This window comes from Poromitra crassiceps, assembly GCF_964638095.1.
Source record: "Poromitra crassiceps genome assembly, chromosome: 5".
NCBI classification, from domain to species: Eukaryota; Metazoa; Chordata; class Actinopteri; order Beryciformes; family Melamphaidae; genus Poromitra; species Poromitra crassiceps.
In genome coordinates, this window is record NC_139642.1 from 12,718,533 (window position 1) to 12,742,210 (window position 23,678).

Here is a 23,678-nt window from a genome sequence, read left to right on the forward strand (position 1 = left end):
AACATTGATTAACATTACTCATTCAACATTACAATTCGTGCTCCTTCCTAGATGGGAAACTCGTCCAGAAAGGGGTTGGCCATTTTTCCAAACTGCTGATTCGATTGGTTCGTGGGCAGTGTATTTAAGGTTTAATCTTATCCTTGCAACTTAACCTGCTGCGGACCAGGTTAAGTGTGAAGCATAAGTTGCTATGGAAATATATGTCGGTAAGAAGTTAACTTGCTTTGTAGTACGGCCAAACCAGGTTTAAACCTGAAGTTACCTCGCTAAACCACTAATCTTGCTTTGTAGTACAGGCCCCAGGTCCCTCTGGTTTGCACTTGACCAGATAATAGAGCAGTAGTCTAGCTGGGATAAGACTAGAGTCTCAATGACTAGTTTGATCAATTGTGATGGAAGGATCACTGAGCATCTCCTAATTACTGATATATTCCTCCCCATCTTTGCAACCACAGTATCTATATGCTTCGTCCATGACAGATTCCTATCTAAGATTACACCCAAAAGCTTTGTTTCTTCAACCTGCTCTATGTTTATCTTGTTCAGCATCAGATTTAATTTCGGTTTATTCCTCAGTGAATGATTCGTTCCAAAAACAATACTTTTTGTTTTTTGTATGTTTAAGACTAATTTGTTATTCGTCACCCATTCAATTACTGCTGTCAATTCTTTGTTTAAAATTTCACTGTGGGCGCATGTACATAAATTGTTGTATCATCCGAATACATGGACATGTTTGCTTTTTTCAGTACCCAGGGAAAGTCATTTGTAAAAATGGTGAAGAGTAAAGGACCTAATGAACTTCCCTGTGGAATTCCAGCTTCAACCCGTCTACCTCTGAGGAGCTGCCATTAAAAAATACTCTTTGAGTTCTATTAAGTAGATAACTCTCTCTTAGGGTTAGGGTGGTGTTTAATATGCTCAGGAAGATCTGGAGCTCAAAATACATCTCATAAAAACATTAAAAAAAAGACTTGTTTTGTTTGCCACAATGTCTTGTTAAAGCCTCAGAGTAAACCCACTGGATTACAGTGTCTCAGGAACAACTCTCAGGTGATTAATTCCATTCTACAACACAGTGCATCTAAAGCACACATGGGCCAAACATGGGTTGCACCTGAACGCAACATGCAAGATACCCGCTGAATAAGTGTCCAAATGTTCATGTCATTCTGGCCAATCCTCCACTTCTGTTATAGCATTTCAGTCTGGAATATATCTTTCAATAATCTTTATGACTAAAAGGCTAAACGTATCTCATGTGTAAGAAATGACTGTTCTACATTGAAGTAGAAATTTAAATAACTCGTTGGTTTTGGATTTATTTAGCTTCAAGAGTGCATTTTTGTTCGTGTGACCCTCAACACAGGCTTTGAGAATCCCGGGCCACTTACTGATACTTATGCTTAAATTAACCCACTCATATTCTGGTTTATTTAAAGAAAAACATTTTGGTTAGTGGAAATTCTAATTGGCTGGTAACCTTAAAATCTAGCAGCCATATTGGCAGGTGGTCAAAAAATATTTTCAAGCCCTGCAGGGAGAGCAGGTGGTGACATAGGAGTGAGTGAGAAAAGGATCAAATAGTGGTGGTTAAAGGCCCAATCCGTCAAAACTCACTATTACTGACGCCGGTGGCCATTAGGGGAACTGCACCCAGGCGCTTGCATGTGCCAGAGCGCGTGCGTACCCATCCGGGAACGCGCCTCAACAGCAGCTCCAGAGTTGGAGACCGCGCAGGCGCAGTGTGGACTTGAATCACCCTCGCAAAAAACACCGCAACCGTTCTTTTCTCCAACTTTTAGCGACTAAAAGCACCATGTCCAGTGATGAAGTAAGTAAAGTCGAACTTATAGTTTGAATTCAGTACACTAACGATAGTTGTCAATAAGCAAAGGAGGGGAAAATAGCGAAGTTAGATGTAGATGTAGAAACGGCAGCACATTGTTTCAGCCAAATGAGTGTGGCTATGGAGATTACCACAATAGATTTGGAAGGACATACGTTTAGTACTGTAACGTACTGTTGTCTCTACTTTACTAACTCTTAGCGTTAGCATCCAGCACATGTAGACTTACAGACGTGACACAGAAATCCAGTCGAGGTTTCATAGTTTTCATTCATTCAATGACAATTCAACGTGACTAGACGATAGGCTCTAGTATACAGTCCATAATGTCAGGAGGCATGGCATAGTTGCAGGACTGTAATGCATGTGAACGTCCAGATTTCGCAAACAGCCAGGTAACCTGGTTATAGCTGATGTTTTAGAAAGGCACTAACTACATTATCAGGGAAAACTGTTATGGATCTGCTAAGACAACTTCAAATGACAGTTAGACAAATGTCCCCAACTACAAACTTACTTTATATGTGAGGTATTAGGGCTGACAGTGCTTGTAGCCTACTTTATTGTAATTGCGGTTTACCATTTGAAACAGTGAGCTTAGCCTGTTATCTCATCTTCCAATGTAGTCTTTCACAACTTGCAAATCTGCATACGTCAAATGTAGGTTTGAGACTCAAACCAGCCTTTTGAGGGTTAGGGTTCAAGATTACACACCCATTTGAAAGCCATTCTAAACATGTTATTCTTGCTCAATATGCAGGCTGAATTGCAACAACTGAGCCAGCAACAGCGGGATGAAGTCCTCCAGATGGTGGTTGAACGCCTTCCAGGGGTGATGCTGGACATCATGGTGTACCGGGCAGCCGAACCAGGACCACAACTGCCAGACAGAGGACAGCCAGCATGGTGCAGATGCACAAACTGGAATGACATTCTATCCTTAGACGACAGCCAGGACCTAGGGGCCGATAACAAACAGTACTGGTACTCAGCTTACCGCCAGTTCAACGTCTGGCAACACGGACGTCTGGGGAGGGGGAACCGGCAAGTCATACCTAGCTGCTGTGTGTGGCGGGTCAGAGACAAATATCCTGACCCCTTTGGGAATTATGTCGGATACAAGGAAGCACCATTTAGGTGAATTTTCCCCTTTGAGATGTTCCTGTGTGTTTTTGTTCTACCTCAAAAAGACATTTCAATTTGACAATATCCTGACATCTTCTTGCGTGTGTTCTGTACCTCAAAAATACATTTCAATTAGGGTTAGGCTATACAACAGAAAGAGACTGCTGTTCAGTGTTTCTCGGCCAGTGCAATAACTGAAAGGAAAGGTTTTTTTTCCCAACATTTTTATTTTATTTTCTCACACGGACAAAGACAGTCTCTGCCTACCTTTTCTTTTGCACATGTGAATTTCTTTTCTTACAAAGTTTTGTCTAATAAACAATTTGTGGTGCTGTAAACAATCTTTTTTTTTTTCTAAAACATGGACAAGAGACAAAGTCTCTGCCTACCTTTTTTTTTGCACATGTGAATTTCTTTTCTTACAAAGTATGTACAATGTTTTGTCTAATAAACAATTTCTGGTGTTGTAAACAATCTTTTTTTTTTTCTAACACGTGGACAAGAGACAAAGTCTCTGTCTACATTTTTTTTGCACATGTGAATTTGATTTGTTACAAAGTATTTATAAAGTTTTGTGCAATAAACCATTTGAGGAACAGTAAACAATACTGTCAAGCCTTTATTGTTTCTCGCAGTCTCCCGTCCAAGATGCTGAAGCCATGTCCTTCACAGGGAGAGAGAGACAGAAAGATATTAGAACCAACACCAGTATTTCTCAAACCAAGTGGGTGCAGGCTTCCAAGCACAAAGACTAAACAAAAGTAGACAATCAGCATACATGTGTAACCATAGTGTCATTATTGCAGGGTATTATTTTATAGTAGTGACTCAAATTGAGCCAATGAAATCAGTGCTGACCCAATCCACAGAATATTAGATTCTGCAGGAAGAGGTGAATGTCTCAAACGTTCTCAAAGTGGCGTCCCCAGATGTTCCCCGGCTAAAACACAGTAGTTTATTTCATATATATATATATATATATATATATATATATATATATATATATATATATATATATATATATATCAAATACCATCCACAAGTGCCACAATGAGTAAACAAAGTACTACTGCTATTGAGGTCTTGTGGTCTAATTTGTGTGAGTTTATGGGTCCTTGGCATGGTAACATTCTGAAAACCACTGATGTACAGCATGTCTAAAGGGAATTACATGGCAGACAAATGAAACGTATGTGTTGTTTGTTATCATATTGAAACTCGGTGGCTCCTTGTGAGAGATCAGGGATGACTTTTAGGATGGCGGTTGACATACCTGTCCTCTTTGGATCTGTGCCTTGACCAGTTCAGCTGTTGGAGGGGGCAGGACCCCTGTAATAGGTCCCAGACTCCGCGGGTCACCTGGCTTCAGACCTCTCCGTCTTGGGAGTCCAGTTGGAGCGGTGAAACGTGTCCTCAGGATGTGGATCAACCCCAGCTATTCCAAAATCCTCCCTGTTGAGATATCAATTTAGTTTCAACCAATCAATTATCTGTGTGTGCAGCTGTGGTACACACATAATCCAGCTGTACAATGCTGACAAATCATGAGCATTTTTCAGAGTATATAGATTTTACTTATTGATCATGCAGATAGTTATGTTGGTAGTTTGAAAGGGAAAACAAACTAACCAGGCAGATTCTTCTCCAATAGGTGATGTTTGGAGGGTCAATTGAAGAGATTTCCTCTTTCTTGGAGTTGACGCTGCTGGCCCCTTACTTTTCAGCTTCTTGTAGCTAGAAAATAAATGTAACGCTAGTCAGATTGGGAATGCTTTACCATGCAACCACGCTACGGCCGAGCTTCTTTGTAAAGTCAGCTGGTTCCAAACAAACACAACAAGCTAACGTTGCAAGCTTACAGTTTATGCGTCACTTTTGGCTCAAAAAAAGTCTGAGAACACAGTAAACTCCAACACCGCTAGTATTAGTATGGACAACAAACTAACGTGACAACGTTGTTAGCATGCTACAGTCAGAAACACTATATTTGTCAGTCTTTTTCCGAGTCGCGTTCGGCTCCAAACAGCTAATAGCTACAACCACGTAGCGTTATAAATAGCTAGCGTTACTATTGCATATATGACTGAGCCCCCCGCAAACCTTAGTTTGCTAAGTAAAGGATATCCTCTTCTATGACGCTAAAATCAAATTCACTAAATCTTTGTAAATGTGTTCTTACCAGTTCAATAGGAAATGAGCCATATCGGGTTATCTTCAGAACCGAGCGAAGGTCTCTCCATGGGGCAAAAGCATAGCCGATGGTGATTCGGGTTTTGTTCCAGTTTCCTGATGCAAGTTTATGGGCCAGACGGGCTTCGCTGGATAAAACTTGCGGCTTTTTCTTTTTTGGTTGAGCTTTTAGTGGGCTCTGAGTTCCTGCTGGTCGTTTGCTGCTGCTCGCGGACGCCATTGCTTCGCTAAACATTTGCCTGTTGGTTGTCCCGCTCTTCTTCTACGGTTGTATTCATTGCTGTTTCCTGGAGGAGCTGCCTGAGCGCGTGAACGCGCGAGACGTCACATCCTCTAGCTGTGGCGGGAGATGCTCTCCACTTCGAAACTGCGTTTTTCCATGTAACTTCTGAACGGCTGGTCTGAGAGAAACGCCCCTGGTCGCCATTTTTAAGTTACGTCAAGGCGCATTCACTCAGTGCCAATAATAAACACTTTGTGCACATTTATTTCTCGCCAAAACCAACGGAATGGGCCTTTAAGACTGAATAATGACATCACAACTGTTAATTTAAAATTAGTTATTCCTCTAAACCTGGCTTAAAATGCCCCAAATTTTTCATGCTGGCACCGTTCGGCCCTCAGCAAAATCTGATAGCGAGGATTTTTTTTTGTGGCCCTCTATTTTCAAAGTTGCCCATCCATGGGTTACAGCTTGACAATATTTGTTCGGCCCCCGGCAACAATCTGGGTTTCTCATGTGGCCCCCCATGAAAAATAGTTGCCCACCCCTGGCCTACAATACTGTATTTATATACTGTATCCTACAGTCTACAGCATATAGACTGTAGCCTACAGTCTATATACTGTAGCCTACAGTCTATATAATGTAGCCTACAGTATATATACAGTCTATATAGACTGCAGGCTACCGTATATAAATATAGACTGTAGGCTACAGTATATAGACTGTAGCCTACAGTCTATACATGTATACTGTAGCCTGCAGTCTATATTTATATACTGTAGACTAAAGTCTACAGTATATAGACTGCAGGCTACATTATATAGACTGTAGGCTACAGTGTATAGACTGTAGACACATTTAAGCAATAATATATATATATATATATACTGTATATATATATATATATAATATATATAACAGCTGATTTGGAACAAACCAAACTGCAGGTGTGAAAACGCCCTTCTTCTACTGGACCAGTAAGTTCATGTGGAGTAAAGCAGTATTCTACAATGCTGTAGAGTCTGCTATTGACAGAGTGCGGTGGCCAATAAGGCTGTTGTGGTCGGGGGGAGTGGAGGGCGTGAACACTTGTCTTTCACACCAGAGGGCCGTGTGTTCGATCCCCAGTCATGGTCACAGCATTTCCAAAGTCTACATTTCAACTGTGAGTCACATTGAATATTGTTGTTATTTAAGCCTAAGCAAAACCATAAACCTAACCTTAACCTTAACCCTAAGCCAAACCATAAACCTAACCTTAACCCTAAGCCAAACCATCAACCTAACCTTAAAAGAGAATTTCGGTTTTTTTGAACCTGGACCCATCTCCTGGCAATAATTATGATTTGGCCACTCACCCAGCGATGTCCGCGGCGTTTCTGACCGTCCTAGCGTTGTTTTGAGATCAATAGCGTCCAAGTCAGTTGTAAAATGGAGCTGATTTGGGGCCAAGTGTGAGCCTGTCTTTCCTGCATCTAAATAGCTATTTTTATTCCCGTTTTCGCCACATATCGTAATAATGTGATCCCTCAACATCCACCAGAGTGATATTTCGCCCCAGGCCATTTCCTGGACTCTCACAGGGATCAAATTACCTCAAACGTGATCTCGGTCACCAAGTCTCGTGAAGTCCCGCGATACTTTCCTGCCGGCTGGCCAACTACAGGTACACGCTTTGCGGTGGTGGTTTTAGCGTAACCTATGTGGGGTTTGGCGTAACCTATGTGGGATTCGAAATAACGAAGGATGATTCATCTGGCTCTTGAGATGAGTATGACTGAATACACTGCACCTGAGGAGAGTCTGACAAATACCACACATACTTTGAGTTCATATCTCAAGTGTGCCTGTTTTGGAATCTATCTCCATGTTACTGTGGTGTCCTGTCTCATGTGGTGTCCTGTCTCATGTGGTGTCCTGTCTCATGTGGTGTCCTGATGTCTCATGTGGTGTCCTGTCTCATGTGGTGTCCTGTCTCATGTGGTGTCCTGTGGTGTCCTGTCTCATGTGGTGTCCTGTCTCATGTGGTGTCCTGTCCCATGTGGTGTCCTGATGTCTCATGTGGTGTCCTGCTGTCTCATGTGGTGTCCTGCTGTCTCATGTGGTGTCCTGTCTCATGTGGTGTCCTGTCTCATGTGGTGTCCTGCTGTCTCATGTGGTGTCCTGCTGTCTCATGTGGTGTCCTGCTGTCCCATGTGGTGTCCTGCTGTCCCATGTGGTGTCCTAATGTCTCATGTGGTGTCCTGCTGTCTCATGTGGTGTCCTGCTGTCCCATGTGGTGTCCTGCTGTCTCATGTGGTGTCCTGCTGTCTCATGTGGTGTCCTAATGTCTCATGTGGTGTCCTGCTGTCTCATGTGGTGTCCTGCTGTCTCATGTGGTGTCCTGCTGTCTCATGTGGTGTCCTGCTGTCTCATGTGCTGTCCTGTCTCATGTGGTGTCCTGATGTCTCATGTGGTGTCCTGTCTCATGTGGTGTCCTGTCTCATGTGGTGTCCTGTCTCATGTGGTGTCCTGATGTCTCATGTGGTGTCCTGTCTCATGTGGTGTCCTGTCTCATGTGGTGTCCTGTCTCATGTGGTGTCCTGATGTCTCATGTGGTGTCCTGTCTTGTGTGGTATCCTGTCTCATGTGGTGTCCTGCTGTCTCATGTGGTGTCCTGCTGTCTCATGTGGTGTCCTGCTGTCCCATGTGGTGTCCTGATGTCTCATGTGGTGTCCTGCTGTCCCATGTGGTGTCCTGATGTCTCATGTGGTGTCCTGTCTCATGTGGTGTCCTGTCTCATGTGGTGTCCTGATGTCTCATGTGGTGTCCTGCTGTCCCATGTGGTGTCCTGCTGTCTCATGTGGTGTCCTGATGTCTCATGTGGTGTCCTGCTGTCCCATGTGGTGTCCTGCTGTCCCATGTGGTGTCCTGCTGTCTCATGTGGTGTCCTGCTGTCTCATGTGGTGTCCTGTCTCGTGTGGTATCCTGTCTCATGTGGTGTCCTGATGTCTCATGTGGTGTCCTGCTGTCTCATGTGGTGTCCTGCTGTCTCATGTGGTGTCCTGCTGTCTCATGTGGTGTCCTGCTGTCTCATGTGGTGACCTGCTGTCTCATGTGGTGTCCTGCTGTCTCATGTGGTGTCCTGCTGTCCCATGTGGTGTCCTGATGTCTCATGTGGTGTCCTGCTGTCTCATGTGGTGTCCTGCTGTCTCATGTGGTGTCCTGCTGTCTCATGTGGTGTCCTGTCTCATGTGGTGTCCTGCTGTCTCATGTGGTGTCCTGTCTCATGTGGTGTCCTGTCTCACCTGCTGATTGGTGAGTGCTGGTAGACATAAAGCGCGTGCGCCGGTTCGGAGTGAGAGCACACATCCAACGAAGCTTATCACTCCTGACAATAACAGAGGTGGCATCTATCAGTCTCAAGTGAAATTATTCAGTCATTGCACTGTTTCCCAGAGGTTTGATATTCAGAAGATACTGTGCTATGCTGAAAATGTGTGATGAATGTTGTTTTAGGTTTCAATTTGAGAAATCGAATGGCTCTTGGGACACAATGTAAGCATGTTACACCTCTACTATCTTATGATGGACATTTCAGTTGAAAGCCAAGCTGATATTGCTCCAGATACTCACATGCTGGTGGTCTTGAGCGTGTAGGTTGACCTGCCGCTCCTCCTGGTTTTCCAGAAGCTTCAGGTTAAACACATTGGCCAGCATTTGGCCCTGGTCTTCAAGGTCTTCGGTTCTCAACATGGCCCGAGTGCAAGACTCAAGAACCTGGAACTTCTCCCCACTGATAACAACAAGTCTAGAGTAACATCTCCTCCTTTTAATAATAATAATAATAATAATTGATTGGATTTATATAGCGCGTTTCAAGACACTCAAAGCGCTTCACATATCAGGGGAGGGACGGGGAGGGAACTCAACTCATCCACCACTGATGTTTAGTGCAAGAAAATTGGGTGTTTTTGGAATACTCTATAAATCACAGAGCAAGAAAAACAAATATAATTGCACAATGAGGAGGGTAGCCCATGCTAACCTGGAGCTGCGCTTGGTGATGAGCAGCAGGTTGTTAAACAGGAATAAGTAGTGGACTGGGTGGTACAGCTTACGGCTGCGCATGGTTCTGGTGCTCTTGGGTCCAGACATCTGCTGCACTTCACCCTTCTTTAGCAGCCAGCGTGAGTGGGAAATGACGGGTACAGACTGCAGGGGTTAAGAGAGGTCACAAGGAAAATAAACCATACTGATGGGTACAGACTGCAGGGGTTAAGAGAGGTCACAAGGAAAATAAACCAGACTGATGGGTACAGACTGCAGGGGTTAAGAGAGGTCACAAGGAAAATAAACCTTACTGACGGGTACAGACTGCAGGGGTTAAGAGAGGTCACAAGGAAAATAAACCTTACTGACGGGTACAGACTGCAGGGGTTAAGAGAGGTCACAAGGAAAATAAACTATAGGCTACTGATGGGTACAGACTGCAGGGGTTAAGAGAGGTCACAAGGAAAATAAACCATACTGATGGGTACAGACTGGAGGGGTTAAGAGAGGTCACAAAGAAAATAAACCAGACTGATGGGTACAGACTGCAGGGGTTAAGAGAGGTCACAAGGAAAATAAACCACACTGACGGGTACAGACTGCAGGGGTTAAGAGAGGTCACAAGGAAAATAAACCTTACTGATGGGTACAGACTGCAGGGGTTAAGAGAGGTCACAAGGAAAATAAACCAGACTGATGGGTACAGACTGCAGGGGTTAAGAGAGGTCACAAGGAAAATAAACCTTACTGATGGGTACAGACTGCAGGGGTTAAGAGAGGTCACAAGGAAAATAAACCTTACTGATGGGTACAGACTGCAGGGGTTAAGAGAGGTCACAAGGAAAATAAACCTTACTGATGGGTACAGACTGCAGGGGTTAAGAGAGGTCACAAGGAAAATAAACCTTACTGATGGGTACAGACTGCAGGGGTTAAGAGAGGTCACAAGGAAAATAAACCTTACTGATGGGTACAGACTGCAGGGGTTAAGAGAGGTCACAAGGAAAATAAACTAGACTGACGGGTACAGACTGCAGGGGTTAAGAGAGGTCACAAGGAATATAAACCATACTGATGGGTACAGACTGCAGGGGTTAAGAGAGGTCACAAGGAAAATAAACCTTACTGACGGGTACAGACTGCAGGGGTTAAGAGAGGTCACAAGGAAAATAAACCATGATGGGTACAGACTGCAGGGGTTAAGAGAGGTCACAAGGAAAATAAACCATGATGGGTACAGACTGCAGGGGTTAAGAGAGGTCACAAGGAAAATAAACCATACTGATGGGTACAGACTGCAGGGGTTAAGAGAGGTCACAAGGAAAATAAACCTTACTGATGGGTACAGACTGCAGGGGTTAAGAGAGGTCACAAGGAAAATAAACCTTACTGGAAATTGCTCAGACAACTACTGACTATGTTTCTAGTTCAGACGCTTCAGTTTGTTCATTTCGTTTTTAGGTAGTAGGCTCGACTTCAGAGTTGAAAGGAATCTGATGTTATCATAATAATTATGATGACATGTATTTTTAAGCTGTGTATGCCTGCTGTGACCTCCATGACCAACGCATTTAATGTTGAGATGATGACTTTATAAGAAGTGAAAATGTTGACATGATAAGACACCTTGGATTTAAATTCCAATGTTTTCTCGATGCTGATGAGCTCCTCTGTGCGAGTCATCTTCCTCGCGCCTTCGTTGCACTCTTTGGCGATCTGAGACAGACATAAATACCCAGCATCAGGACCCACAAAGCAGCGAGAAGGTTCAAGATGAACACAACAGACTAAATCACAAATCAGATCTGGGGAGAGCCGAAGACTAGCACCATGCTTCCTCCGACACATCCGCAGTTGCCAGCCGCTTCTCTTTCGCCTGACGGGGGGAGCTTCACTGGCTGGACGTAGCACGTATGGAGGATCACGCTATTCCCACCAGTTCCCTTCCACCCCGACCAGGCGCCCCCGACCGACCAGAGGAGGCGCTAGTGCAGCGACCAGGACACATACCCCTAATCCGGCTTCTCACTCTCAGGCACAGCCAATCGTGCCTGTATGGACGCCCGACCAAGCCGGAGGTAACATGGGGGTGCGAACCTGTGACCCTCGTGTTGGTCAAATCTACTGCTACACTACCCAGACACCTGCAGACACCTGACTCCACTCTTTTTTTAATCACGTTTTTTCTGCTTCCACCGAAGCCGACCTGGGCCCGGCCAGGCCCGGCCCGGACCGGCCCTTGGCTGGCATCACCCCTTATTATTTTGCAGACAATGCAAAGCCAGAGTAAGGTAACTTCCAAATAAGGGTCAAAGGTCAAGTTTGAGCAAAACAAATTTGTGTAGATAAATAACTACATTAAAAAAACATAATTAACACATTTCCAGTTTTCCCCTTAAAACATTTGGCTAGACAACAACAAAACTTTAAAGTCATTTTTCTCAGTTCTACACTCTGGTGAGTTACCCCCTTTTGGCTTTGCAGGGCAGTACACTATAGGCAACTTTGGACATCGGAGGCAGCAACAGATTGAAACATTTGAACTAATAAAAACTCCAGTTTGGATTTAGCTGAAGTTTCAATCCAACACTTTCTGTGGGTGGAGGAGATTTCCTGCCATCCCCAACCATCACTAGAATTTCATTTGGGCAAATATGGAAAATCTCGAGGGACTGAGTGGGGATGGGACACTCTTTTCTACTGCAGCCTGCTGTGCTTTAGGTATATTAATACTGACGTTTGTATATAATAGCATAGCTTACTTTACACTGCATTTAGACTCTGAGCATGCTAACCTAACCCACAGAACTCCTATCCTATCCCACCCTACACTGCAGGACCTTGGGATGGCTTGACCAGCCTGATACAGCCATTGGATTCCAGAACCAGAAGAATTCCCAATTTTCGTGAAACACATATGTCCCAATCCAACTTGGATTAACAATTCACACTTTCATGATTAGGCATATTCCTCTCTCTATCTTCCTCCTTAGTTATCAACAACCCTCACTTGTATGAGTGCTGGTTCATATATTCGTGACGGGGAAAAAAACTGCATAAACAAATGGATAAACTATCCTGGAGGTCAAAATAATGTCTACTTCTTTCTTTCTTGTCTACCTACTGGGTAGCCTGACTCCACCAGACGGGGGCGGCATTGTTCCACAAATTCACGTTTGTGAAACAGATATTTGAAGCAAACTCATCGATCTGGCAGCGTCAGGTTACCTACTCGGTGCTTAAACCCAAATACCACTGGCACTACATTAACATGATTCCCATCTTTGAGCACTGACTGCCATTCTTGCAGGTGGGTGAGACTTGTCAGCAGACTAGAGCCTAGACTGTCTGCAGCACCTTCAGCTTTGAAGCAGTGCTATCAAAACATCCTGTAAGGGAAAAGGTTAGATCTTGGACTGCAGGCCATATAGATATGGAATACTCCTCAAAACATTCACATTTCAGGACAGAATACAAGGCATTGCCTTGGCCTCGCTCAGGAAGTTCAGAAACACCACAGCAATGAGCGTTTAGTGACAAAGATGCAGAAAAATAATGTAGGAAAATAATAATTCTGTGCATCACTACGTTAAATTAAGAAAAAACTTTATTGCAGTATGTTTTTATTATCAGAGTATGTTTTTAATATGTTGTTTAAACTATCCATGCAAAAATGCTTTCAAATAAATACTTTTCCTTGAAAGCAACAGAATAATTTTGGATTTGAAGCTGAATATGACTAGCACTCTATGTGAACATGGGAGCAAAGCACCATAAAGCACCCATGGCTGTACTTTGAATTATCGGCTGATGTTATTCTAATTCCATAGACTCCATAACTCCTTGATTAAAAAAGGAGAGGACAGTGTTCTTGTCTTCCAGCCTGGTATCCAGCCCATATGAATCGCAGTTGTTGGGGCTGGTTATACCAGGGTACCAGGCCTACTTGTCTTCCCCACCTTCACCAAAATGTGACTGTTGACTTCACTTCCTCATTTACATTATTTTCTCTTCTTTCAATTCTGACTCAACAGCAAACTCAACTGCCTCCTTTATGTTATTATACGAGGGATCCACAGCAGCATTTTGGTAAACAAACCGTGTTTCCGGGGGGAAACCCTGACATGTTTTTTTTTTTACTCCTCCCGAGTTTAGCTGACAGTGTGATGTGATAGAGGAGGTCTACCTGAGCGTGTGCATATGTTTGGCAAGCTCCCACTTTGAACACAAACCTGTCCAGTGTCCGATTTGTAAAGGCTATGCACTCCAGTGAACAACTTTAGGCTATATATTAAGATACTGAGAAAAACGTTCTCAATGTTATTGAAACAGTTATTGTCATACAGAAACATCATTTGTATTGTATAGCTTCATTTAAATGCTTAGTTTATTAGTTTAATGTGGAAAGTAATCACTTTTTCAATCGCCTCTGCCTGCTCTATAATTGTGCAGAATCGTTATTTTACTTTGAAAAACCTCACCGGAACTTCTTATATTCGCTAGCTCGCTGACACAACACAGCGAGCGTTAAACGTTCTGGGTACACTTACGGATTTCCCCCTCGTTTCATAATCTACAGCTGTAATTGACCAACAGAAGGCGTATTGATGATATAATAACAAATATATCAACTTGAGACGAGGCTCGTTTAGCACCGAGAGGTAGGAGAAGCTCATCTTTCTTATGGACTCAGAATGGTTTAGCTAGCTGTGTAGCTATTGGAGCTAACGTTGTTGTTGGAGCTTTGAAGGACAGCGTTGTCAGTAAATCTTCAGGAGGAAAAGTTCCTGTGGAACTTTTTGGAAATGTCTATAATGTCAAATACAAAACCCGACAGCGTTGCTGAACTAGTGACTAACTAACCGTTGAAGAGATATTTGGGCTGTTTGGAAGAAGATAGATTACGAGGAGGAAGCTTCTTTGCCTGAGTCCAGACCTTGAGATCTTCCCACTCCACTGAGTTGACTGCTTCTGGAGAAGGAAATGGAGTGTGACGAGTTAACAATTCAGTCTATCAGGCTAGAATCTTCTCGTTCAAAAATGAATGTGCAACAGGGGAAGCTGGACACTGTTTTAAATCCTGTAGTGCGGTTACATAGAGTAGCCATACCTCCAGACTTCCAGCAGCTGTTGTGGGTTATTAAAGAAGTTCCCCCTGATGTGTTGGAGTGGAGCCCCAGTCTGGACCAGGAGGGTCCACACATTAAAGAGGAACTTGGGACCAGTCAGGAGGGAGAGCAGCTTCAAGTGGACCCAGAGCCCCCACACATTAAAGAGGAACAGGAGGAACTCTGGATCAATCAGGAGGGAGAGCAGCTTCAGGAGGGACCAGAGCCCCCAGACATTAAAGAGGAACAGGAGGAACTCTGGACCAGTCAGGAGGGAGAGCAGCTTCAGGAGGACCCAGAGCCCCCAGACATTAAAGAGGAACAAGAGGAACTCTGGATCAATCAGGAGGGAGAGCAGCTTCAGGAGGACCCAGAGCCCCCAGACATTAAAGAGGAACAAGAGGAACTCTGGATCAGGAGGGAGGGAGAGCAGCTTCAGGAGGGACCAGAGCCCCCACACATTAAAGAGGCACAGGAGGAACTATGGATCAATCAGGAGGGAGAGCAGCTTCAGGAGGACCCAGAGCCCCCACACCTTAAAGAGGAACAGCAGCTTCAGGAGGACCCAGAGCCTCCACACATTAAAGAGGAACAGCAGCTTCAGGAGGACCCAGAGCCCCCAGACATTAAAGAGGAACAGGAGGAACTCTGGATCAGGAGGGAGGGAGAACAGCTTGAAGGACTGGATGAGGCTGATATCAACATGTTCCCATTCACTGCTGTTCCTGTGAAGCGTGAAGTTGAGGAAGAGAAACCTCAGTACTCACAGCTTCATCAAAGCCAAACTGAGGAGAACAGAGAGGCAGAGCCTCTAGCAAGCAGCTCAACTGAACAGATGCAAACAGAAGCTGATGGAGAGGACTGTGGAGTATCAGAACCAACTAGTAATTCACAACCAACTAGTGATGACAAGACTTTAGACTCTTCTGAGACTGAAGACAATGATGATGAATGGGTGGAAACTAGTGAAGTTCAGTCAGGTTTAGGCTCACAGAAAAACAGTGAAGGTATTGGGAAGAAACACTTTAGCTGCTCAGTTTGTGGTAAAGGTTTTGGTCATAAAGGAAGCTTGAATAAACACATGGTAGTCCACACAGGAGATAAACAATTTAATTGCTCAGTCTGTGGTAAAGGTTTTGGTTGTAAAGCAGACTTGAAGAGACACATGGTAGTCCACACAGGAGATAAACAATTGAATTGCTCAGTCTGTGGTAAAGGTTTTGGTAAGAAAGGAGACTTGAAGAGACACATGGTAGTCCACACAGGAGATAAACAATTTAATTGCTCAGTCTGTGGTAAAGGTTTTGGTCGTGAGGGACACTTGAAGACACACATGATAGTCCACACAGGAGCTAAACAATTTAATTGCTCAGTCTGTGGTAAAGGTTTTGGTCATAAAGCAAACTTGAAGAGACACATGATAAACCACACAGGAGCTAAACAATTTAATTGCTCAGTCTGTGGTAAACGTTTTGCTCATAAAGAATACTTGGAGTCACACATGATAGTCCACACAGGAGATAAACAATTTAATTGTTCAGTCTGTGGTAAAGGTTTTGGTCATAAAGGAGACTTGAAGAGACACATCATAATCCACACAGGAGTTAAACAATTTAATTGCTCAGTCTGTGGTAAAGGTTTTTGTCGTAAGGCAAACCTGAAGGTACACATGATAATCCACACAGGGGATACACAATTTAATTGCTCAGTCTGTGGTAAAGGTTTTAGTCATAAAGGAAACTTTAAGACACACATGATAGTCCACACAGGAGTTAAACAATTTAATTGTTCAGTCTGTGGTAAAGGTTTTGGTCATAAAGGAGCCTTGAAGAGACACATGATAATCCACACAGGAGATAAACAATTTAATTGCTCAGTCTGTGGTAAAGGTTTTAGTCATAAAGAATACTTGAAGAAACACATGATAGTCCACACAGGAGATAAACAATTTAATTGCTCAGTCTGTGGTAAAGCTTTTGGTCATAAAGGATCCTTGAAGAAACACATGATAGTCCACACAGGAGATACACAATTTAATTGCTCAGTCTGTGGTAAAGCTTTTGGTGATAAAGGATCCTTGAAGAAACACATGATAGTCCACACAGGAGATAAACAATTTAATTGCTCAGTCTGTGGTAAAGCTTTTGGTCATAAAGGAGCCTTGAAGAGACACATGATAATCCACACAGGAGATAAACAATTTAATTGCTCAGTTTGTGCTAAAGGTTGTGCTCGTAAAGAACACTTGGAGTCACACATGATAATCCACACAGGAGATAAACAATTTAATTGCTCAGTCTGTGGTAAAGGTTTTGGTCATCAAGGATCCTTGAAGAGACACATGCAAATCCACACAGGAGCTAAACAATTTAATTGCTCAGTCTGTGGTAAAGGTTTTAGTCATAAAGGAAACTTGCAGAGACACATGAAAATCCACACAGGAGAGTGAACATTTAATTCTGGGTTCCCACGGCCATGGAAAACCTGCAAAAGTCATGGGATTTCATGTCATGGAATTAGTCAAATCTGTGAAAGTTTAGGAAAAGTCATGAAATTGTGTTGAATGAAATCGTTACAGTAATCTTCCTGTGGATAACCTTCCATGTAATGTAACATGACGGCAAATGTATCTTATTTATCTGTAGCTGGTGATGTAATGTAGCTCTTAATAGGTGTTGATTTTAGTGCTGCTTGTATTTTATATTAATATTTGTATGGAAAATTCCTGTTTTAGTTCAATAGCTTCTATGATGCAGTGACACTAAAGCACCCAAAACTCATAAAGAGCAGCTGTGTCCTATTTGTCCTAGGTAATAATTTCTGGTATTGATTCAGAGTCACCGCCTCACATTACATGGAGATTATATTATCGATCCTTGAAAAGTCATGGAAAGGTTTTGAAATTGTATCCATGAACATGTGGGAACTGTTAATTGCTATCTGTGGTGGAGGGGGGATTTGAGTGTTCATGTATGTGGATGTTTTTGTGCTTTGTTGTGCAGGAATATGCTTGAATTTGAATACTCTCCTTGAAAAGTGTTTGATTTTCATCATAATCTGGTGTTCCATCTACACAGTCAGTCACTCATGTCAACCAAAAATATTATAATATGTGAATATCTGTGTCTCACACAGGATGCAGAGTAGACAGCTAGTGGACCAGAGCTGGATTGACTGACATTAGGGCTGTGAATCTTCACTGGCCTCACGGTTCGATTCGATTACGATTCAGAGGGCTATGATTTGATTTGATTACGATTATCGATGCATCTTCAATCGATGCATCACTTTTTTTCCCCAATACATGATTTATTTTTTCTCACTGTGTGGCTACTTTTAAAATAAAAGTGCATTTGGAATTGCATTGTATTATGATCCTAATAAACAACTGCATGTACTCCCATTATATTTTATTTGATTATTAAAAATATATATATATTAATAGATTTTTGACATTTGTGAATTGATGCAGAATCGTGCACGTCCGCATCGCGATGCATCTTATAATCGATTATTTTCGACACCCCTAATCCGGCCCTTTTAATTTCAGATTGATCACTGTTATGTGTTAATGTAATTCATCTTAATTCATGTCTGCTACTGTTGATAATAAAGTCTCCACATATATTGTTTACTCAGTGTTTTCAATATGCCTCATACTAATTCAGAAATCCAGTTGAAGTGACCCTTGGAAACAACCTATAACTGTATTCATTCTGCCGTTTTTATGGGCTAGTTTATAAACGCAATGGTTGGTTCGAGGTTTGTGTACAGAGTTTACAGGGTTGTCAGAGGCTGTTAGCTGGGAACTGATTGGACAGTTATAGCACTTGTATGGGTGTGTCGAAGGTCCTGAGTTACTAACACAGAATTGACTCATCTTTGTGTTTTCTCCTGTGGTCCTGAAGGACCAGTGTGAACTTTGATCTAGAGGATATGTGGTGCCTTCTCAGCAGCTGGAGCTTGTGAGAGCTACTGTAGGGCTGTGAATCTTCACTGGCCTCACCATTCCATTACAATTAATCTGTCAATAATTAGATTGGATTCCACGATGCATCTTGATACCGCTCAAAGTATCGGACCTCCAAGTATCACACCCTCAATTTTCTATACTAGGACCACCCCCCGGTGGGAGTTGAACGCCTTCCCCCCCGGGAGTTAGACCCACCCACTCTGCCCCCGTGGGAGTTCGACATCACTAATGACATCACCGATGACATAATTACAGTTAGGAAAGATGATGTCATAATTACAGTTGGGGTGAACATGCAATACCATCAGTGATGACATCACATCATTAGGTAATTAGGGCAATCACCTAATTAAAAAATACAATTTTCTAATTTTTTGGATTTGGCTGTCCTGTGTTTATATTAACACCAACAAAATGCATTAAAAAACAGTTTGTGCTTCCCAGCTCCAATCTTATTTCATACGCTCTCTTCAAAAGTGTTTGATTTTCATCATAGTCTGGTTCTCCATAATAATAAGTTCAGTAAATTAACTCTTCTGTGTTGCTGTCTGTTGTAGTGTAAAACGATATAAAGGGAAAGCAGATGGTTACATGAAAGTAAGTGAGAAAAGGAGAAGATACTGAATGACATCACAACAGCATAATCCTAATGTTAATTTAAGATTAAATATTCCTCTAAATATAAATAATAAAAGTAAAAAATAATAATAATAATCTTCAAGTCCCTTGCAGCACCCCCTGCTTAATAATAGTTCCAGCGCACCTGGCATAACCTGTGAACAGCCTTATGAACCCAGAGGTCGGGAAGAGGTTCCCCCCCTGCCATCAATTACCATGTGGCAGGCAGAGATTGCAGCCACGTACACCTTCAGGGACTGAGGGGACAGGCCCGCATCGTATATAATAAACTTAGTCCTGAACTGCTGAGCGGGCTATCACAAGCCAGCAGTATCAGTATAAACATAGACTTGACCTAATTTAATAATATGGCATCAGCCGATCCAGTAGCTCAGATATAAAATCAAATAGCTGGTGAATAAACTTAGTCCTGAACTGCTGAGCGGGCTATCTCAAGCCAGCAGTATCAGTATAAACTTAGACTGACTTGACCTAATTTAATAATATGGCATCAGCCGATCCAGTAGCTCAGATATAAAATCAAATAGCTGGTGAATAAACTTAGTCCTGAACTGCTGAGCGGGCTATCACAAGCCAGCAGTATCAGTATAAACTTAGACTTGACCTAATTTAATAATATGGCATCAGCCGATCCAGTAGCTCAGATATAAAATCAAATAGCTGGTGAACTTAGTCCTGAACTGCTGAGCGGGCTATCACAAGCCAGCAGTATCAGTCTAAAGTTAGACCTAGACTACCTAGACCTGAATTAGCAGTATAGTATTAGTCATCCTAAATAATCCAAATAAATTTTGTTTTGACCTAATTTTATTGTTGTCTATAGAGTTAGTTCCACCTCTGCGCAGATTCCCCCGCTCTCTTCTCTCTCTCCCCCTCAGGTGTCCTTCATTGGCCTGACGTACACCCCCGCCGCTGCAGCCCTAGGTCCGGCCGTCATCGCCCTAGCCACCTGTCGTCACTCTAGGCCATCTACCCGCTACTCCTTCTATTGTCTGACACCCCGGGCTCTTCACCACCACCGACCCCTATCCTCATCATCCTGGTCACCTGCCTGCCTAAGGGAAGGGGGGGGACGCCCCCCCCAGCCCCCCCCCCCCCCCCCCCGGCCTCATCATCACCTCCAACTCCTATCCTCCCCTCCCCTTAATCATCACCTCCGACTCTTATCCTCCCCTCCCCTCCTCTTAGCTAGTATTCTCTAAACCTACGAACACTTAAAGACTACATTTTCTATTTCTTTTGGACTCTACTTTTTACATTTTCAACTCCCTTCCCTGATTTTAGGATAATTTAAAAACTACATTTTTATATCCCTTCTGTTGGACTCTTTTTTACATTTTCAATTTTCTGTTCTTTTGTAAATTTTATTTCCATAATAAACCATTTACAGAGTTTCATTATCGGAAAACTCTGTACATGGTTTAGCCTGGCATCTCTCGGCCTGTCTCGGAGGGGAGTCCCCGGATGGGGGTCCATTGCTGGGTCCACTGCCTGGGTGGGCCCGCCCCCCGCGTGGCCTGCTCTCTCAGTTCCCAGTCACTAGCTGGGGGCGGGTCTGGGAGCGGGTCGCGTGGGGGGTGGGTTTACCCGGGCTACCATTGCTGGGCCCCTGTAGCACAACGACCGCACAAGGTTCCTCCTCAGCCAAGTCACTGAGGCAATCCATATGGTGGAAAGGTTTTCTTGCGTTCACTGGGGGTGTGGGGACGCCGCTGTGTCCCGGCCCGGCCTTCTCTCCCACGCCTTATGTGGGGGGGGGGGGCCGGGGCGGGGGGCATCGGTGCTCTTCATCACTGGTCGAGGGCTGCCGGTTGGTTTAGAACAGTTTAGGTAGGCGATAGATTAGCTACAGCCTAAGGCTGACCTGTTATAGTGTTCAGGCAAAGATCAGACTAGAGCAGAGTAGGATAGGCCAGATTAGGCTGTAGATTAGCTAGATACTATGTCCCAGTTAGCTCTGGTTAATGCTTAGAGTAGTCAGTTGTCTGATCTTCCCCCCCCCCCCTCTGTTTCTCTTTCCCCCGCTCCTTTCCCTTCTTCCCCCTTCCTGTTCTCCCCTCTCCCGCACTTCCCACTCCCCCCCCCGCCTCCTCTCTTTCCATGCTCTTTCCTCCCCCACATCCCACCCCCCCTCCCTTCTCCTGCTCTCTCCTCCTTCTCCCCCCCTCTGCTCCTTCTCCTCTTCTCCCCTATTTCCCGAACCCCTACCACTTCCTGCACCCTCCCACCTCTCCTTCTCTGTTCTCTCTGTCCTCTCCCCTCTCTCACATTCCCCCTGCTCTCCTTCCCCTGCACCCTCCCACCTCTCCTTCTCTGTTCTCTCCTCCTCTCTGTCCTCTCCCCTCTCTCACATTCCCCCTGCTCTCTTTCCCCTGCACCCTCCCACTCTGTTCTCTCCTCCTCTCTGTCCTCTCCCCTCTCTCACATTCCCCCTGCTCTCCTTCCCCTGCACCCTCCCACCTCTCCTTCTCTGTTCTCTCCTCCTCTCTGTCCTCTCCCCTCTCTCACATTCCCCCTGCTCTCCTTCCCCTGCACCCTCCCACCTCTCCTTCTCTGTTCTCTCCTCCTCTCTGTCCTCTCCCCTCTCTCACATTCCCCCTGCTCTCCTTCCCCTGCACCCTCCCGCCTCTCCTTCTCTGTTCTCTCCTCCTCCGCGTTTTCCCCCCGCCTCCTTCTCCCCCCCCTCTGCTCCTTCTCCTTCTCCTCTTCTCCCCTATTTTTCCCGAATCCCTCTCCTCCTCTCTGTCCTCTCTGGGGGGGGGGGGGGATGTGGAGGAGGAGGGGGCGGAGAGGTCTGTTCCCTCCCCCGCCGCCTCCTCCCGCGTTCCCCCTGCTCTCCCTCCCCTGCACCCTCCCACCTCTCCTTCTCTGTTCTCTCCTCCTCTCTGTCCTCTCTGGGAGGGGGGGGGGGGGGATGTGGAGGAGGAGGGGACAGAGAGGTCTGTTCCCTCCCCCGCCTCCTCCTCTCGCGTTCCCCCTGCTCTCCCTCCCCTGCACCCTCCCACCTCTCCTTCTCTGTTCTCTCCTCCTCTCTGTCCTCTCCCCTCTCTCACATTCCCCCTGCACTCCTTCCCCTGCACCCTCCCACCTCTCCTTCTCTGTTCTCTCCTCCTCTCTAGGGGGGGAGGAGGGGGCGGAGAGGTCTGTTCCCTCCCCCGCCTCCTCCTCTCGCGTTCCCCCTGCATGCTCTCCCTCCCCAGCGCCCTCCCACCTCTCCTTCTCTGTTCTCTTCTCCTCTCTGTCCTCTCCCCTCTCTCACATTCCCCCTGCACTCCTTCCCCTGCACCCTCCCACCTCTCCTTCTCTGTTCTCTCCTCCTCTCTGTCCTCTCTGGGGGGGGGGGGATGTGGGGGAGGAGGGAGCAGAGAGGTCTGTTCCCTCCCCCGCCTCCTCCTCTCGCGTTCCCCCTGCTCTCCCTCCCCTGCACCCTCCCACCTCTCCTTCTCTGTTCTCTCCTCCTCTCTGTCCTCTCCCCTCTCTCACATTCCCCCTGCACTCCTTCCCCTGCACCCTCCCACCTCTCCTTCTCTGTTCTCTCCTCCTCTCTGTCCTCTCTGGGGAGGGGGGGGGGTGTGGGGGAGGAGGGGGCGGAGAGGTCTGTTCCCTCCCCCGCCTCCTCCTCCCGCGTTCCCCCTGCTCTCCCTCCCCTGCACCCTCCCACCTCTTCTTCTCTGTTCTCTCCTCCTCTCTGTCCTCTCCCCTCTCTCACATTCCCCCTGCACTCCTTCCCCTGCACCCTCCCACCTCTCCTTCTCTGTTCTCTCCTCCTCTCTGTCCTCTCTGGGGGGGGGGGGGTTTCTCCTCCTCCGCATTTCCCCCTGCGTCTCTCCTTCTCTGTTCCCTCCTCCTCCGCGTTTCCCGTTTTCTCCCCGCCTCCTGCTTCTCTACCCTGGCTCTCCCTCCCCTGCACCCTCATCTCTCCTTCTCTGTTCTCTCCTCCTCCACATTTCCTATTTTCTCCCCACCTCCCCCCCTCTCCTCCGTCTATATTGTTCATTCTCTCCCCACCTCCTCCCTCCCCCTGCTCTCTTCTCCCCCACACCTCCCCTCCCTTCCCCTCTCCTGCTCTCTCCTCTTGCTCCTTCCCCACCTCCTATACCCTCCAGCATCTCCCATTCCCTCCCCACCCCATCACTCTCTCACATTCCCCCTGCTCTTCTCCCTTCTGCTCTCTCCTCTGCTCTCCCCCTCATTCCTATATTTTCTATATTATCAATTGTTCAAATGTCATCTTTATTCTGTATATTCTTGTTACTGTTGTGTCAGCTAGAATTAGCTAGACATACTTTCTGTGAAGCCCTCTGAGACATGCTTGTGAATTAGGGCTATATAAATAAACTTGACTTGACTTGACTTGTATAGGCTCTGAAGGAAACACAGATGGGCTGTATGCCACGATACACTGGATCCACGTCCTTTTCCGCGCACCAGCGCGTGAAGGCTCAAGTTCAGTTGTGATTCATTAGGAAGGACCACGCCGTTAGAGCGAGTATGGGTTATGATTAAAAAAATGTCTGGTAATAGGAAAGAATA

General features: G+C 45.2%; 1 protein-coding gene and 1 pseudogene across 2 annotated transcripts in view; one reads left to right on the forward strand and one right to left on the reverse strand.

The window, feature by feature from the left end:
* Positions 1-7,113: 7,113 nt before the first annotated feature.
* On the reverse strand, positions 7,114-11,675 carry LOC310776311 (ephexin-1-like; the record flags this gene model as incomplete). The annotated part of the gene is given in 7 exon segments (XM_083636514.1): positions 7,114-7,196; positions 8,681-8,763; positions 9,009-9,034; positions 9,036-9,168; positions 9,421-9,587; positions 11,052-11,141; positions 11,622-11,675. Coding segments are annotated over 7 exon segments (636 nt in total).
* A 6,606-nt stretch (positions 11,676-18,281) lies between these two features.
* LOC310776312 (ephexin-1-like) overlaps positions 18,282-23,678 on the forward strand; it is a 14,893-nt pseudogene continuing 9,496 nt past the window's right edge. The window contains exons 1-3 of the transcript in view: positions 18,282-18,295; positions 18,442-18,498; positions 19,064-19,103. The product of the transcript in view is annotated as an ephexin-1-like (transcript). The remainder of the gene's footprint in view (positions 18,296-18,441; positions 18,499-19,063; positions 19,104-23,678) is intronic.